General features: G+C 42.9%; 1 protein-coding gene across 3 annotated transcripts in view; it reads right to left on the reverse strand.

Moving 5' to 3' along the window:
* Positions 1-18,878, reverse strand: part of rnf130 (ring finger protein 130) — a 153,570-nt gene that overhangs the window by 99,965 nt on the left and 34,727 nt on the right. For all 3 annotated transcript variants that reach the window (XM_063053075.1, XM_063053074.1, XM_063053076.1), the window contains exon 2: positions 15,557-15,804. In XM_063053075.1, the coding sequence (XP_062909145.1) occupies positions 15,557-15,804 (248 nt within the window). The remainder of the gene's footprint in view (positions 1-15,556; positions 15,805-18,878) is intronic.

Consider the following 18,878-nt stretch of genomic DNA (forward strand, 5'->3'; position numbering starts at 1 on the left):
AATTTGTTGAAAGTGGTGTCATAGTTAGATCGGTAAGAATGCTTTTGGCACATTGGCCTTCATAGATCAAAGTATTGAGTACAGGAGTACATTGTTTCCTCAAGGGAAATTCTTGCCTGACAAATTTGTTGGAATTCTTTGGAAGAAATAATAAGCAGGATAGATAAAGGAGAATCAGTTGATATTGTGTACGTGGATTTTCAGAAGGCCTTTCACGAGGTGCCATTCATGAGAGTGTTTAACAAGCTATGAGCCCATGATATTACAGGGAAGATTTATCATGGATACAGCAGTGGCTGACTGGTAGGAGGCAAAGACTGGGAATAAATGGAGCCTTTTCTGGTTGGCTACCGGAGGCTAGTGGTACTCTACATGGGTCTGTGTAGGGACCGATTCCTTTTACTTTATATGCTAATAATTTGGATGATGGAATTGATGGCCTTGTTGTAAAGTTTGCAAATGATATTGAATTGAATTGACTTTATTTCTTACATCTTTCACATACATGAGTAAAAATCTTTACATTATGTCTCCACATAATGTGCAATGTGCAATCATAGTAACTTATAATAAATTATAATATGATCTCTATTACACTGACTGTTCTATTTATTACAAATTACTATGATTGCACATTGCACATTTAGATGGAGACGTAAAGATTTTTACTCCTTATGTATGTGAAGGATGTAAGAAAGAAAGTCAATTCAATATCGTTTGCAAACTTTGCAACAAAGCCATCAATTCCATCATCCAAATTATTAGTGTATAAAGTAAAAGGACTTGGTCCCCACTGGCCTCCGGTAGCCGACCAGGAAAGGCTCCATTTATTCCCACTCTTTGTCTCCCGCCAGTCAGGCACTGATTTACACTCAAATCAGCTTGAGTTAATCAGTCTGATGGCCTGGTGGAAGAAGCTGTCCTGGAGACTGCTGGTCCTGGCTTTTATGCTGTGGTACTGTTTCCCCGATGGTAGCAGCTAGAATAGATTGCAGTTGGGGTGACTCAGGTCCCCAATGATCCTACAGGCCCTTTTTATACACCTGTCCATGTAAATGTCCTGAATCATGGTAAATTCACAACTACAGATGTGCTGGGATGTCTACACCACAATCTGCAGAGTCCTGCAATTAAGGTCACCTCGCTATTGTTTGAGATAAGGCCAATCAATGTAGTGATGTCGGCAAATTTAATTAGCAGATTAGAGCTGTGGGTGGCAACACAGTCATGGATATACAGGCAATAAAGGATACAAATATAGGTGGAGGAGCAGGTAGTTTTGAGAAAGAGTCTACAAAAGGACTTAAGACAGATTAGGAGAATGGGCAAAGAAATGGCAGATGGAATACAGTGTTGGGAAGTGTATGGTCATGCACTTTGGTAGAAACATATGAAAAGGTTGACTGTTTTTGAAATGGAGAGAAATTACAAAAAAACTGAGGCACAAAGAGACTTGCCCTAAAAGTTAACTTGCAGGTTGAGGCTGTGGTGAGGGAGGCAAATGCAATGTTAGCATTCATTTCAAGAGGACGAGAATATAAAAGCAAGGATGTAATGTTGAGATTTCACTTGGAGTATTGTGAGAGGTTTTGGGCCCCTCATCTTAGAAAAGATGTGCTTACATTGGAGAAGGTTCAAAGGAGGTTCACGAAAATGATTTCAGGTTTGAACAGCCTGTCATATGAAGAGCCTTTGAAGGCTCTGGGCCTGTATTTGCTAGAATTCAGAAGAATGAGGGATGACCTCATAGGTATCTATCAAATGGTGAAAGGCCTTGATAGAGTGGGTGTGGACATGATGTTTCCTCTGGTGAGAGAGTCTAAGACCAGAAGACAGCTTCAGAATAGAAGGGCTTCCTTTTAACCATATAACAATTACAGCACGGAAACAGGCCATCCCAGCCCTTCTAGTCCGTGCAGAACTCTTACTCTCACCTAGTCCCACCAACCTGCACTCAGCCCATAACCCTCCATTCCTTTCCTGTCCATATAGTTGTCTTTTAGAAGAGAGATTTAGCCAGATTGGTGAATCTGTGGATTTCTTTGCCACAGGCAGCTGTGGTGGCTAAGTCTTTATGTATTTTTAAGGCGGAGGTTGATAGAATTTTGATTGGTCAGGGCATGAAGGGATACGGGGGAGAAGGCAGGAGATTGAGGCTGACAGGAAAATGGATCAACCATGATGGAATGAAGGTGCAGACTCAATGGGCCAAAGGGCCTAATTCTGCTCCAATACCTTATGGTCTTATGGAGATGGGATGTTATGTTGAAGTTGTATAAGATGTTGGTAAAGCCTAGTTTGGAGTATTATGTGCAATTTTAATCACATACTTACAGGAAAGATGTACAGTAAATAAGATTGAATGTCTACAGAGAAAATTTATAAGATGTTGTCAGGACAGGAGACCTGAGTTATAAGGAAAAGTCAAATAGGTTATAACTTCATTCCCTAGAACGTAGAAGAATGAAGGGAAATTTGATTGGCTTGTCCTTTTATCTGTTGGACGAACCTTGCATATGCAGATTTAACAGTCACCGCCAGAGACGCAGTTTTCTCCTCCGTTACTTCCAATTTCATCCTGGAATAGATTACTCAGGCACTGTGTATTTATTCACTTTAGTTCAAGTTCATTGTCATTCAACTGTACATGTATGCCACCAAATGAAACAATGTTCTTCTGGACCAAGGAATAAAGTACAACAGATATACTGTACTGCATAAGTAATATTACCTGGGTGGTGGCAGGAAGTTCAGTAGTCTCACAGCCTAGGGGAAGATCCTGTATCCCATCCTGACAGTTCATGTCCAAATGACTTTAAAATCTTTAATGCTGTCTCATTCCTGATGTAGACATGTTCCACAATTATCAGTGCACCCTTTCCCTACCTCTCCATCCTGCACATCCTTCTTCCTCATGAATACTCTTCCATAGGGTGGCAATGTCTCAACATGTTTTATGCCATGGGCCCCTACTGAGGGGTCTGTGGACCCCAGTTTGGGAATCCCCGGTTTACAGTAAGTGAAAGAATTATTAAGGGAGATTTCAGATGCAAATTTTTTTTATTAGCAGAGTGGTAGACACCTGGAACGCTGCAAGAAGAATACGAAAGGGAGAATTAAAAGATACTTAAATTGGCACATGGACGAAAGATAAATAAGGGCCATGTAGGAAGAAAGGCGTAGATTTGTCTTAGTGTCGACTTATATGTCAGCATAACTTGGGCTGAAGGGCCTGTACTATGTACTGATAAGGTATTCATTTAGAATCACACTCATGACTGTATCACCACCCACAGCTCTAACCTGCTAATTAAATTTGCCAACACTACATTGATTGGCCTTATCTCAAACAATAATGAGGTGGCCTACAGGGAAGAAGTCATCTCTCTGACACAGTGGTGTCAAGAAAACAACCTCTCCCTCAACATCACAAAAACAAAGGAGCTGGTTGTGGATTACAGGAGGAATGAAGACAGGCTAACTCCTATTGACATCGATGGATCTGGGGTTGAGAGGGTAAACAGTTTTTAAGTTCCACGGCATCCATCCGAGGACCTCATGTGGTCTGTACACACTAGCTGTGTGATGAAAAAGGCACAACAACACCTCTTTCACCTCAGACAATTGAGGAAGTTTGGTGTGGGCCCCCAAACGCTAAGAACTTTCTATAGGGGCACAATTGAGAGCATCCTGACTGGTTGCATCACTGCCTGGTATGAGAACTGTAATGCCCTTAATCACAGGACTCTGCAGAGAATGGTGCAGACAGTCCAGCCCATCGGTAGTTGTGATCCTCTCATGATTCAGGACATTTACAAGGACAGGTGTGTAAAAAGGGCCTGTAGGATCATTGGGGGCCCGAGTTACCCTAGCCACAATCTATTCCAGCTGCTATCATCTGGGAAACGGTACCGCAGCATAAAAGCCAGGACCAACAAGCTCTGGAACAGGCCATCAGACTGATTAACTCATGCTGATTTGAATGTACTCTATATTACATTGATTGTTCTATTTATTATAAATTACTATGATTGCACATTGCATATTTAGACAGAGATGTAACGTAAAGCTTTTTACTCCTCATGCATGTGAAGGATGTAAGTAATAAAGTCATTAAAAGCCAATTCATATCCAGTGGCTTCCCACGGAGATTTCCCTGCTGATGCTTGATGTGACCTAGTCTTTCCACTGCTAAACTCTGCTTCTAATACATATTTCCAGCATTTTCTGTTCTTAATCCAGCTAACCAATATTCCTTTCATAGAATCACAGCTGTACAATACAGAAACAGGCTATTCAGCCCATCCAGTCTGTGCCAAATCATTACTCTGTCTAGTCTTATTGACCTGCACCCAGACACTAGCCCTCCATACACTTCCCATCTATGTACCTATCAAATTTCTCTTAAATATAGAAATTGAACCCACATCCACCACTTTTCTCAACAATCTTTGTTGATATCTGTAGGGGTTCAAAGTAAAATTCTTATTTTCAGAGAATCAACCTTTGATATTGCTGTTAACTTCATTAATTAAAATAAATCCTTCTAAGTTGGTTTGCTGCATATCCACCAATTCCACTCTCTTCACCATTAGCACATGTGCTTTCAACCACATTGCTCATAAATTCCAGAGTACTGAATCTAAATAATTCAAGAATTTCTAACCTTCCTATTTCCACCTTGCTTTTAAGATAACACATGAAATCTATCTCAGAATTAGCTCCAGCTTTGATATAGTCACCTTAGGCTTGGAACATTAGATAAATGTAAAATGAGATTATGTAAACCAAGCTTGGCGTTATTGTTAACTCTTCGTGTGGCCCCATTATCTTCCACTGCATCAAGTATTTCAACATTTTAATGGATTTCTCTGATAAGCAGCTACAGCCCATGCCTGAACCATTCTCTACAACTGTCTGGGAAGAAATTTCTCCTCAACCTACTCCTCATTCTCCACAGGGATAATAAATTGGTAATTTTACAATATTGTTCCTCATGAAAGAAAACAGCCACTCAGCCTATCAAACAAGATCATAAATTTTAAAAATAATGTGTGTATGTAAATTGTCCTAGACTCTCAGCTCTTCCAAAGAAAGCACCAACTAAACTTGGACTTAGGTACAGAGGAGATGTCGGGGTAAGTTTTTTTTTAACGCACAGAGTGGTGAGTGCGTGGAATGGGCTGCCGGCGGCAGTGGTGGAGGCAGAAACAATAGGGTCTTTTAAGAGACTGCTGGATCGATACATGGAGCTTAGGAAAATAGAGGGCAATGGGTAAGCCTAGGTAGTTCTGAGGTAAGAACATATTCGGCACAGCTTTATGGGCCAAAGGGCCTGTATTGTTCTGTAGGTTTTCTATGTTTCTATGTTAACAGTTTGCCTCTAGATGCTGCCTGACGCAATGAGTTCACTTAGCAGCTTACTTTTTGCTTCCCTTTGTCACTTCCAATTGCCATATGCATTATTCAAGTTAACCAATCTTTTTGCACGACGTATATAATTTTTTAATGTATTTCTTATTGCAATTTACAGTTTTTAATGTGTGGCATTGTGGCAATAAAATCATGAATTTAACAACATACAGTATGATATTAAACCTAATTCTATCATAAACATAAGCAATGCTGGAAATCCAGAGCAATACACACAAAAGGAACTCAGCAGATCAGGCAATATCTATGGAGAGGAATAAACAGGCATCATTTTGGGCCTGGAAAGGAAGTATGGAAGAAGCCAGAATAAGAAGGTGAGGCAAGGGAAGGAGTACAAACTGGTAGGTGACAGGTGAGAACAGGTGAGGGGGAAGATGGGTGGATGGGGTAGTGAGAATGAAGTAAGAAGCTTGGAGGTGAGATGTAGAAAAGGTATAAAGTGCTGAAGGAGGAGGAATCTGATAAACAAGGAAAGCGACCATGGGAGAAAGGGAAATGTCTGATTCTATCCTACATACATTCTATGGACTTCTTTTTTTCTTTCTATGATGGGAAACACAAAACAGAATATATTGCTTCATCAACATCCAAAGGACTTCACCAAATCCAAGAACTTTCTACGGTGGCACAATTGAGAGCATCCTGACTGGCTGCATCACTGCCTGGTATGGGAACTGTACTTCCCTCAATCACAGGACTCTGCAGAGAGTGGTGCGTACAGCCTTTGTAGGTGTGAACTTCCCACTATTCAGGACATTTACAAAGACAGGTGTGCAAAAAGAGCCAGAAGGATCATTGGGGACCCGAGTCACCCCAACCACAAACTGTTCCAGCTGCTACCATCCGGGAAACGGTACCACAGCATAAAAGCCAGGACCAACAGGCTCCCGGACAGCTTCTTCCACCAGGCCATCAGAATGATTAATTCACGCTGACACAATTAAATTTCTAAGCTATATTGACTATCTAGTTGTATATCTTACTGTACATACTATTTATTACAAATTACGATAATTTACACAATACACATTCAGACAGGGACTTACATAAGGATTTTTACTCTTCATGTATGTGAAGGATGTAAGAAATAAAGTCAAATCAATTCAAACTGCGGTTTGGGTGGGTGAGACATCCCAATCACACAGATTTGGCAGGACAAAAATTGTATACACTCTAAACGTATGAAGTCAGAGAAAGGTGGATTTCTCGTCGCAGAGTCTGGGGCTGTTAGCGAGGGGCTAACGAGCTGTTTCTGGAGAGACTCGGTAAAAGGAAGTTTCATTGTGGGGGTATCATCCTGGATAGATTTCATTAGATGCTGTGTGATTGCCCTAAGAATTGATAAGTGGTCTTGTGTTTAAGCCTGTGTTAAATTATTGTCCAGGAAAGTGATTAAGATAAGTGGTTATGGATGCCGCAGGGGTTAAGCGTTGGTGCAATTCGAAGAGGTTACCTGTAGCTAATGTTTGTGTTCTGAGTCGGGTGGATATCTGCAGCCCAGATGAGTTGTTGATTAGGGTTTCAAGTACCATTCAAGCATTACGAAAAGTTACAACCATGGAGCGGCAGTTTGTCCAAAGGGTGGGCAAAGATTTTGTTTTAGTTCAGACTAGCGCTGACATAATGGGAGTGGATCTGCCTGGTACCATTGGGGTACCTGGAGAGGCTGGGCCACGGGCTATCCATACTTTCCGAGAAGAGGGAGTGTAGGCGAGGGTGTTTCCCGTAACTGAGGCCGGAGACTTTAAAGACAAGCTGCTCTCGTTTCTGTCAAGTGAGGGGAAGGAGTGGTCTGATGCGGAAGGTCTAATGAACCCTCCAGTGAAGGGTGAAAGTTCGGAGTTGGCCCTTACGTCTCTGGCGGATAGATGGCAAAGTGCACTGGCGGAGAGTCAAAGTTATCGTAGGCCGAGAATGTTCTCGGGAGTGAAGCCCACCACCGAGGGGAAGGAGAAATATGAGACTTGGGCAGAGCAGACCTCTCAGATGCTGGATGAGTGGCAGTGCTCTGATAATGTGAAAAGACAGTGACTGGGAGAGAGTCTAAAAGGTCCGGCTGCTGAAGTAGTGAGATCCTGAAATGCAGAGAACCCCTTAGCTACGTCAGCGGGCTACATGCAAGCACTAGAAAGCATTTTTGACACGTTGGGAAGCCCAATGGAGCTTATGATGGGGTTTAGGTACATGTTTCAGGAGAAAGGGGAGAAACTTTCTGCCTACATTTTTCAGCTAGAGAAAGCTGTGTTGCTTGTGGTGAAAAGCAGCTATTGAATTGGCTGAGGAGAATCAATTAAGAATGGACCAATTGTACGCAGTATGCAATCTGCTATTTTATGCCGACAGGCTATTGCAGAAGCAGTAAATCACACAGCATTCACACAAACCGCGGCGTGGGTGGGTGAGACATCCCAATCTCACAGATTTGGCGGGAGGGACCACACTAGACATAGGAAGCTGGAGAAACGTGGGTTTCTTGCCATGGAGTCCAGAGGAGAGGGGATAACATGTCGTTTCACCCAACCTCAGTGCTTGCACTTCTCCTATCTATACATAGAACATAGAAACCTACAGCACATTACAGGCCCCTTGGCCCACCATGTTGTGCCGACCATGTAACCTACTCTAGAAACGGCCTAGAATTTCCCACATAAAAGTTGCTGGTGAACACAGCAGGCCAGGCAGCATCTCTAGGAAGAGGTACAGTCGATGTTTTGGGCCGAGACCCTTCGTCAGGACTAACTGAAAGAAGAGATAGTAAGTGGGAGGGGGAGGTCCAAAATGATAGGAGAAGACAGGAGGGGGAGGGATGGAGCCAAGAGCTGGACAGTTGATTGGCAAAAGGGATGTGAGAGAATCATGGGACAGGAGACCTAGGGAGAAAGAAAGGGGGAGGGGGGAAGCCCAGAGGATGGGCAAGGAGTATAGAGAGGGACAGAGGGAGAGAGAAAAAGAATGTGTGTATATAAATAAATAAATAACGGATGGGGTAGTGGGGCATTAAGGGAAGTTTGAGAAGTCAATGTTCATGCCATCAGGTTGGAGGCTACCCAGATGGAATACAAGGTGTTGTTCCTCCAACCTGAGTGTGGTTTCATCTTTACAGTAGAGGAGGCCATGGATAGACATATCAGAATGCGAAAGGGACGTGGAATTAAAATATGTGGCCACTGGGAGATCCTGCTTTCTCTGGCGGATAGAGCGTCCTGTTCCCCCCTCCCCCTTTTCTTACTCCCTAGGCCTCCTGTCCCATGATCCTCTCACATCCCTTTTGCCAATCAACTGTCCAGCTCTTGCCTCCATCCCTCCCCCTCCTGTCTTCTCCTATCATTTCCGATCTCCCCCTCCTCTCCCCCTCCCACTTTCAAATCTCTTACTAGCTCTTCTTTCAGTTAGTCCTGACGAAGGGTCTCGGCCCGAAACGTCGACTGTACCTCTTCCTAGAGATGCTGCCTGGCCTGCTGCGTTCACCAGCAACTTTTATGTGTGTTGCTTGAAATTCCAGCATCTGCAGATTTCCTCGTGCTAGAATTTCCCGACCACATAGCCCTCTATTTTTCTAAGTTCCATGTACCTATCTAAGAGGCTCCGAAAAGACCCTACTTTATCTGCTTCTACCACCACCGCCGGCAGTGCATTCCACTCTCTGTGTGGAAAAACTTACCCCTGACATCCCCTCAGTACCTATTTCCAAGCACCTTAAGACTATGTCCCCTTGTGTTAGCCATTTTAGCCCTGGGAAAAAGCCTCTGGCTATCCACACGATCAATGCCCCTCATCATCTTATACACCTCTATCAGGTCATCTCTCATCCTCCGTCGCTCCAAGGGAGAAAAGGCCAAGTTCACTCAACCTATTCTCATAAGGTACATCCTCCAATCCAGGCCACATCTTTGTAAATCTCCTCTGCACTCTCTCTATAGAATCCACATCCTTTCTGTAGTGAGGTTACTAGAACTGAACATAGTACTCCAAGTGGGGTCTGATCAAGGTGTTATATGGCTGTAACCTTACCTCACGGTACTTGAACTCAATCCCACGGTTGATAAAGGCCAACACACCATACGCCTTCTTAACAACATCGTCAACCTGTGTAGCAGCTTTGAGTGTCCTATGGACACGGACCCCAAAATCTCTCAGATCCTTCACACTGCCAAGAGGCTTACCATTAATATTATATTCTGTCTTCAAATTTGAACCACTTCACACTTATCTGGGTTGAACTCCATCTGCCACTTCTCAGCCCAGTCTGCGTCCTATCAAAGTCCTGCTGTAACCTCTGCCAATCCTCCTGACTATCCACAACACACCCAACCTTTGTGTCATCAGCAAACTTACTAGCCCACTCTTCTACTTCTTCACCCAGGTCATTTATAAAAATCACAAAAAAGAGGGGTCCCAGAACAGATCCCTGTGGAACACCACTGGTCACTGACCTCAATGCAGAATACAAACCATCTACAACCACTCTTTGCCTTCTATAGGCAAGCCAATTCTGGATCCATAAAACAAGGTCTCCTTGGATCCCATGCCTTCTTACTTCCTGAAGAAGCCATGCATGAGGAACCTTATCAAATATCTTACTGAAATCCATATACACTACATCCACCGCTCTACCTTTATCAATGTGTTACATCCTTAAAGAATTCAATTAGGCTCATAATGCATGACCTGCCCTTGACATAGCCATACTGACTATCCCTAATCAGATTATGTCTCTCCAAGTGCTCATAAATCCTGCCTCTCAGGATCTTCTCCAAAAACTTGCCCACCACTGAAGTAAGACTCATTGGTCTATATTTTCCTGGGTTATATCTACTCCCTTCCTTGAACAAGGGGACAATGTTTGTAACCCTCCAATCCTCCAGTACTTCTCCCTTCTCTATTGATGACGCAAAGGTCATCGCCAGAGGCTCAGCAATCTCCTCCCTCACTTCCCACAGTAGCCTGGGGTATATCTCATTCGGTCCTGGTGACTTATCTAATTCAATGGTCCCCAACCACCAGGCCGCGGACCGGTACCGGGCTGCAAAGCATGTGCTACCAGGCTGCGAGTAAACGACATGATTTGGCGATATGAGTCAGCTGCACCTTTCCTCATTCCCTGCCACACCCACTGTTGAACTTGAACGCACGCGAGGTCATTACTCACGCGTCATCCATGTCAGCGCGGGAAGAAGATCAACTCCCCGAGCTTGCAAATGACGGCAGGCTGAAAAGTATCTTTGACATAACACCTCTGCCAGCATTCTGGATCAAAATCAAGGCTAAATATCCTGAGATAACCATGAAAGCACTGAAAATGTTGCTTCCATTTCCAACATCATATCTCTGCGAAGTGGAGTTTTCTGCAACGAATGCAACAAAAAGTAAACTGCGAATAGACTGGACACAAGGAACTCCCTTCGAGTATCACTGTCTATCACCCCTCGATGGGACCGTCTTGTTGCAGGAAAACAAGCCCAGGGCTCCCACTGATTCAGCGATATTGGTGTGTTGCAATGATTTTATATGTTCATACGCGAAAAATATGTGCTGTGTGTTTAATATCCAAACGTTACTTAAAATGTTATGATGCTATTGACTTATAAGTGACTTATAATTGACTTATCACTATATTCATGCAAGGAAAATATGCGCTGTGTTTAATATGAAATTCGTTAGATAAACCCTTTTAGAAACAAAATTGAGTGTATTAGCCACTTATAAGTGACTTATACTTGACTTAACACCTATATTCTGGTTGTGATTAACACCCTCCCCCCCCCACAGGGTTGCCAACTGTCTCGTATTAGCCGGGACATCCCGTATATCGGGCTAAATTGGTTTGTCCCATATGGGACCTCCCTTGTCCCGTATTTCCCCCGCTATCCAAAAGTAGAACGTTCCTATGAAACCTTTCGTGCTGAAATGGCATACAGCGAAGAAGCAATTACCATTAATTTATATGGGAAAAATTTTTGAGCATTGCCAGACCCAAAAAATAACATAACAAATCATACCAAATAACACATTAAACCTAAAATAACAGGAACATATAGTAAAAGCAGGAACGATATGCTAAATACACAGCCTATATAAAGTAGAAATAATGTATGTACAGTGTAGTTTCACTGAACAGATTCCCAAAAAACGATTTGTAGAAAAAAAAAATCGGCACATACACGCATATGCACACAGGTGCCTGCGCAAGGCTTCATGGTCATGGTAGTCTTTCTCGGGGTAAACACTAGTGTCCCGAATTTGACTGCTACTCTTGTCGGTTGGCAACCCTACCCTCCCACCCCGGTCGGCCAGTCCGCAAGAATATTGTCAATATTAAACCAGTCCGGTGCAAAAAAGGTTGGGGACCCCGGTCTAACAATGCTTTTCAAAAGCTCCAGCACATCCTCTTCCTTAATGTCTATATGCTCAAGTGTTTCAGTCTGCTGTGAGTCATCCCCACAATTGCCAAGGTCTTTTTCCCTAGTGAATACTGAAACAAAGTATTCATTAAGTACCTCTGCTACCTCATCCGACTTCCATGCACACATTTCCACTATTGCACTATCTAGAGCTCCATTGGTACCTAGTTTCTTGAATCTTTTCTTTTCTTCTTAATGGATTTTCTACATTCTTTGTACACCATGGTTCTTTAACCCTATCATCCTTTCCCTGCCTCGATGGAACATACCTATGCAGAACACCATGCAAATGTTCCTTGAACATTTGCCAAATTTCTGCCGTGCATTTTCCTGAGAACATCTGCTCTCAATTTATGCTCCCAAGTTTCTGCCAACAGCATATTTCCCCCTACCCCAACTAAATATTTCCCCAAATTGTCTGCTCTTATCCCCCTCCAGCGCTACAGTGAAGGAGATAGAGTTGTGGTCATTACTTCTAAAATGCTCTCCCACTGAAAGATCTGACACCTGACCAGTTCATTTCCCAATACCAGATCAAGTACAGCCTCTACTCTAGTTGGGCTATTTACATATTTCGTCAGGAAACCTTGCTGAACACACCTAACAAACTCCACCCCATCTAAACCCCTTGCGCTAAGGAGATTCCAGTTAATATTAGGAAAGTTAAAATCTCCCATCACAGCAACCCTATTATTATTGCATTCTATCTACTCCTCAATAAACCTGTTACTATTGGAGAGTCTATAAAAACATCCAGTAGTTATTGCCACCTTCATGTATCTGACTTCCACCCATACTAACTCAGTATACCATTCCTCCATGACTTCCTCCTTTTCTGCAGCCATGATACTATACCTGATTAGCAACATCGTGCCCCCACCTCTTTTGCCTCCCTCTCTGTCCTTTTTGAAACATCTAAAGCCTGGCATACTCAGCAGCCATTCCTGATCCTGAGACATCCAAGTCCCTGTAATGGTCACAACGTCATAGTTCCATGTTTTGATCCATGCTCTGTTCATCCACCTTGTTTATGAAACTTCTTGCATTAAAATAGACACATCTCAAACCATTAGGTTGAGTACATCTTTGCTCAAACATCTGCCTATCCTTCCTCACAAACTCCCTACAAACTGTCTCTACTTCTGCTCCAACCTCCCCATCCGCTGCCTCTTCACTTCGGTTCCCACCCCCTGTAAGTCTAGTTTAAACCCTCCCCAACAGGATATTGGTCTTCCTTCTGATTCAACTGCAATCCACCCTTTTTGTACAGATCACATCTGCCCCAGAAGAGGTCACAATGATCCAAAAAGCAGGGGAATCCCTGCCCCCTGCTCCAATCCTCAGCCACACATTTATCCTCCACCTCATTCTATTCCTATACTCACTGTCGTGTAACACATGCAGCAATCCCAAGATTACTACCTTTGAGGTCCTGCTTCTCAGCTTCCTTCCTAACTCCCTGCATTCTGCTTTCGGGACCTCCATCCTTTTTCTACCTATGTCATTGGGACCAATTTGTACCACAACCTCTGGCTGCTCACCCTCCCATTTCAGGATATTGTGGACACGCTCAGAAACATCATAAACCCTGGCACTTGGGAGGCAAACTACCATCCTTGTTTCTTTTTCACGCCCACAGAATCACCTAGCTGTACTCTTAACTATAGAGTACCCTTTTATCACTGCCATCCTCTTCCATTCCTTACCCTTCTAACCACAGGGCCAGAGGCATGGCCACTGTTGCTTCTCCCCCCCCCCCACCCCACAAAGCACTCAAAATGGAGCCCTTATTGTTAAGGGGTACAAATACAGGGGTACCCTCCTCTACCTGACGCCCTCTCTTCCCTCTCCTGACGGTCACTCCTGTTCTGTACCCTGTAACGGGTTAAAGAACCAGCAGAAATGGAACACACTTGGAGTCCGGTTTTGCCTTTAACTAATGCTATTTTTATTAGTAACTATGCAATACCGTAATATAAAAACAGATAAATCAAACAAGTCAGCAAACTTATGCATATATAGGTGTGTAAATATAAAACCCAAACTTCTGCAAGCTTAGGTGGTAAGGGATACAGTCTTATGATGTAATGTAAGATAGTTCAGTTCAATGTTCAGGTTAATTACTGCAGGATGTTTGTAATCCAAAAGGCGAGTGTTGTGAGAAGGCAATTATGTCGATATTCCACAGATTTCACGACAGCAATACAAAATAACAATAGTAGGTTTTATCTCCAACACACGAAATATCACCGACAGTGATCTTCAACGAATATCCTTTCAACACAGTGGTACCACACCCAAATTCCGCTACGGGACATCTCAAAGTGGTGGCCACAGGATACTCAAACAGAATCCATGTATGGATTATCACCAACAGTAGTCTATCACTTAGGTACCGTCTTCAAGTGGTAGAACTACCAACCCAGACAAGGATTATCACACAGAGGTAGTTTCCACACAAGGTTACCCCAACCACACAACGTGACAGCCACTTATCCAGTTCCACGACATACAAAATAACTCCAACAGTGATTTGCCACAGGGGTGCCCTTATTCAGTGAACTACCACACCCAGACAAGGGGTAAATACACACGTGGTATTCACAAAGGTTTTCCCCTCACCAGAGAACCCACTCCTGTGGATTAACTACGTGACTGTCACACCTTCGTATTCGAATAGAACTCAAACTCACCCTCACGGGCTACAGAGGAGAGAGTCCAAACAGTGACCTCTTTGTCACTAGGTTTCTTCTGTTTCAAACCTTCCTCTCCCCTCTGCAAACTTCTTCTAGATGCAGTTCTTGTGAGAGTCGTTTATCAATACTCTGGATCAACCTCAACTCACCTCTCTGAGGAAAAAGGTTGATGGGCTCTTGATTAGTCAGGGTGTCAAAGGTTACAGGGAGAAGGCAGGAGAATGAGGTTGAGAGGGATCAACCATGATGAAATGGCAGAGCAGACTCGATGGGCTGAGTGGGTTAATTCTGTTCCTATGTTTTATGGTCTTCCTCAAATGTCAACTCTATTTTTCTTTGTTTTCCTGCATTCAACTTCAAGCAAGCAACCTTTTTCATGTGCCTATCAAAGTTCTTTTTACTTTGAACAAACTTCACAGTGTGTGCCCTGTTGCTTCTGATAAGTATGTTTCAAAAGTTGTGACAGTCTGTTTCACCCTTTTTTTCTATTTTCACATTCCCCCATTTCATTTACTCCATAATTACATGCATTTTCTTCTGCTGAAATTCAGTTCTTTACAATTTTATTTGCATTTGGCTATTCTGCAAATTATCAAACTACTGTAAATATTAAATACTATGTTTAATATCTATTCTTCTCCTTATTTAAGACCTTAGGAGTATGATTAGGCCAATCGGCCCATTGAGACTGCTTTGCCACTCTAACACGGCTGATTTAATTTCCCTTTCTACTCCATTCTCCTGCCTTCCCCCCCTGTAAACTTTGACATGTTGAATAATCAAGAACCTATGAACTTCCATTTTAAATGTATCCAATGGCTTGGCCATCACAGATGTCTGTGGCAATGAATTCCACAGATTCAACACCCTGTAGCTAAAGAAAGTCCTCCTCATCTCTGTTCTAAATGGACGTCCCTCTATATTTTGAGTCCCGACAGATATTTGACAAAATTATTTTCAGTTTGCATTCTACAATCACACTTAGCATTGAATGGAAAATAAGTATTTACAATACCAACTACTGACCTGATTGCGCCCACGTAGGTTTGCATATCTGAATTTCTGGATGAAATAAAAGATCAGCCAAGCCAGTGATGTGATCATCAGTACAATAAAAGATATGGAGACAAAGACCAGAGAGCCACGGCTATACTTCGAAGTATGTGATGATCCAACTGCGATGGACATCAACACAGTGAAGTTTCTTTCCACATAGCGCAGAATCTCACGACCCCTCTGCTCAGAAATCATGATGGCCACTATGTTACCAGTTCCTGAAAGAAACAAAAATATTGCACTTAATCTCAAGACAGACTAACTGGATTTAAAGTTTCAAACTGTCTGAAAGTTGAAGGATGTGGAGGGTAACACACATAAAAGTTGCTGGTGAACGCAGCAGGCCAGGCAGCATCTCTAGGAAGAGGTGCAGTCGACGTTTCAGGCAGAGTCCTGACGAAGGGTCTCGGCCTGAAACGTCGACTGCACCTCTTCCTAGAGATGCTGCCTGGCCTGCTGCGTTCACCAGCAACTTTTATGTGTGTTGCTTGAATTTCCAGCATCTGCAGAATTCCTGTTGTTTAGGATGTGGAGGGTTAGGAAGGGGTAAACTGGTAACTGTGAAACATGTTCATATCTGGAAGAAAGCAGTGTTAAAGATTTGGCATTTCCATTTTATCCTGCAACTGTCCTCACATCCTCAGATACCAGATGTTTAAATAACTAATCAGGCACAGGGTCCAGTAACATTTCAGATATTGTTTAACCTTCGGTCGCAGCATGCCTAGCATTCCCAGCATTTCCTCTAGCCCAGCAAAGATAGATATCCAGTTTTCTACACAATTCAGACGTCTAAATTATTGAACCAGAGACACACATTTAAAGATTAGCTTTGTCACATGAACCAGTGAGGGTTGTGCTGAGCAGCCCTCAAGTATTGCCATGCTTCCAGTGTGTATGTGGCATGCCCACAACTCACTAACCTTAACCCATACGCCTTTGGAATATGGGAGGAAACCGGAGCACCCGGAGGAAATGTGGTCATGAGGAGAATATACAAAACTCTTTACAGATAGCAGAGGAATTGAACTTGTGTCACTGGTGCTGTAATAGTGTTACATTAACCACTAAGCTACTATGCCGCACAACCCTGCCTATGTGGCCCTTGTGGCTACGGGGGTCAGGGGGTATGGAGGGAAGGCTGGGGCAGGGTTCTGAGTTGGATGATCAGCCATGATCATAATAAATGGCGGTGCAGGCTTGAAGGGCCGAATGGCCTACTCCTGCACCTATTTTCTATGTTTCTATGTTGGGAGCAGATGCTCTGTGACAAATTCAGTTTTCTCCTCTCTTGAGAATCAGTATCAGGTTTATTATCATTGGCATGTGTCGAGAAATTTGTTTCTTTAACCATTAACCAGAGTATTTTCTGAATAAATTGATTTTATTTTATTATGAGTCAAACATACATCATTCCCAGCTTCCAAAACATTAGTGGTCAGTACTACAAATGTATATTGAACAGAAAAGTGCAACTTGAGACCAGTGGTGCAGCTCTCTGCTGTTTGATTAAAGTGTGGAAAAGAATTCCAGCGATAATTTTTTCATGGGGTAGGGTAGCATCCTTCCAAAATCCCTTTCAAGATTCAAGTTTATTTATCATGGGTATACTGAAACATACAGAGAAATTTGTATGAACAACCAACACACCCAAGGATGTGGTAGGATATGCAAGTGTCACCACACATTCAGGTTCCAGCATAGCAAGCCCACAATGCGCAGCAGAACCACACAGAACACAACACGCAACAAAACAACAGCAAAGAAGCCCCGTTCCTCCCTCTCACCCAGACACAGTCCTTTAACCGCAGGACAGAACTCCAGCCTCCAGCGGACTTGGATTCACAGACTCAGCTCTGGCCTCTAGGCATCAACTTCCAATCTTCCAATTCAACATTTTATCAGGTTTATAAAAATATTACGAAGAGTCAATTGATATGAGACAAATGGAAACCCTTAAGATTTGCCAAGAGAGCTTGGAGAAAATACCCCACTCCAACCATGCTCTCTATAAAAGAAAGCAGTAACATTTATGTGGGTGGGGTATGATCACTGAATTTGTGTTACAGCATACATTTACCTTCCAAATTAAGTTCATCCATACCGGTGCTGCACTCAATGCTTGCCAAACACTTTGCCCTCATTTCATCCTTTAACATCCTTTTCATCATTGATTCCTCTTCCTTCCAAGCTATTCCCTTCACATTCAGGTCACATAAATATCCAATGTATTTTTTCAGAAATTCACAAAGCTTCCCTTTAAATTGTACTACAGCCAGACACAGGTTCCAGCTATCTTTAAGGATTATCCAATTTAAAGTCACCCTTTACAGATGGAATAATCTTTAGCAAAAAGGGAGGCATTCAGAGCAACCGCAGGATCGATTCCAGAGAAGGTAGCAAAAATGAAAATTATACAAGTTTAGTTTTTGCTATTGGGGTCTTGAGTTTCAAAGAGTGGTTGTGTAGACTAGGACTTTATTCCCTGGAACTAGGAGATTGAGGGGCAAACTGATAAAGGGATACAAGATCATGAAGGGCATAGACAGGGTGAAGGTACACAGTCTTTTTCCCAGGGAGTGGGTGCTAAAAACAAGAGGGGAGAGTTTTAAGGTCAGAGGTGCCAGATTTAAAAGAGACATTGGGGGGCAGATTCTTCATACAACTGGGAGTAAGTGTTTGTAATGAGTTGCCAGAAACAGTAGTTGAGGCAGACACATTTAAAAGGCATCTACATGAATAGGGGAGGTTTACAGAGCTATGGGTAGATAGAACTATCTCACTCTGCAAAGACAGCATGGATAAGTTGGGCCGAACGGCCAGTTACTATGCTGCATGACTATGATTTGACTCTAAAATATTTCACAAAATAAGTCACTAAACCTATTTCACAGAACAATACAGCACATAATGATATGCTGACATTTTACTTACTTTAATATCAATCTAACCTTTCCTTCCCATATAGACCTCTATGGAAGAGTTTCTTAATGTCCCCAATGTATCTGCCTCTACCAGTACCCTTAGCACCAACCACGCTCTATGTATATAAAAAAAACTATCTCCGACACCCCTCCTATATTTTCCTCCAATTACCTGAAAATTATGCCACCCGCCCCCACCCTGGGAAAAAGTCTCTGGCTATCCTATGGATCTATGCCTCCTATCGTCTTACACACCTCTATTAATTCACCTCTCATCTTCCTCCGCTCCAAAGAGAAAAGCCCTAGCTTGCTCAACCTATCCTCATAAGACATGCTCTCTAATCCAGGCAGCATCCTGGTCAATCTTC

This window comes from Mobula hypostoma, chromosome 7, assembly GCF_963921235.1.
Source record: "Mobula hypostoma chromosome 7, sMobHyp1.1, whole genome shotgun sequence".
In the NCBI taxonomy this organism is placed as follows: Eukaryota; Metazoa; Chordata; class Chondrichthyes; order Myliobatiformes; family Myliobatidae; genus Mobula; species Mobula hypostoma.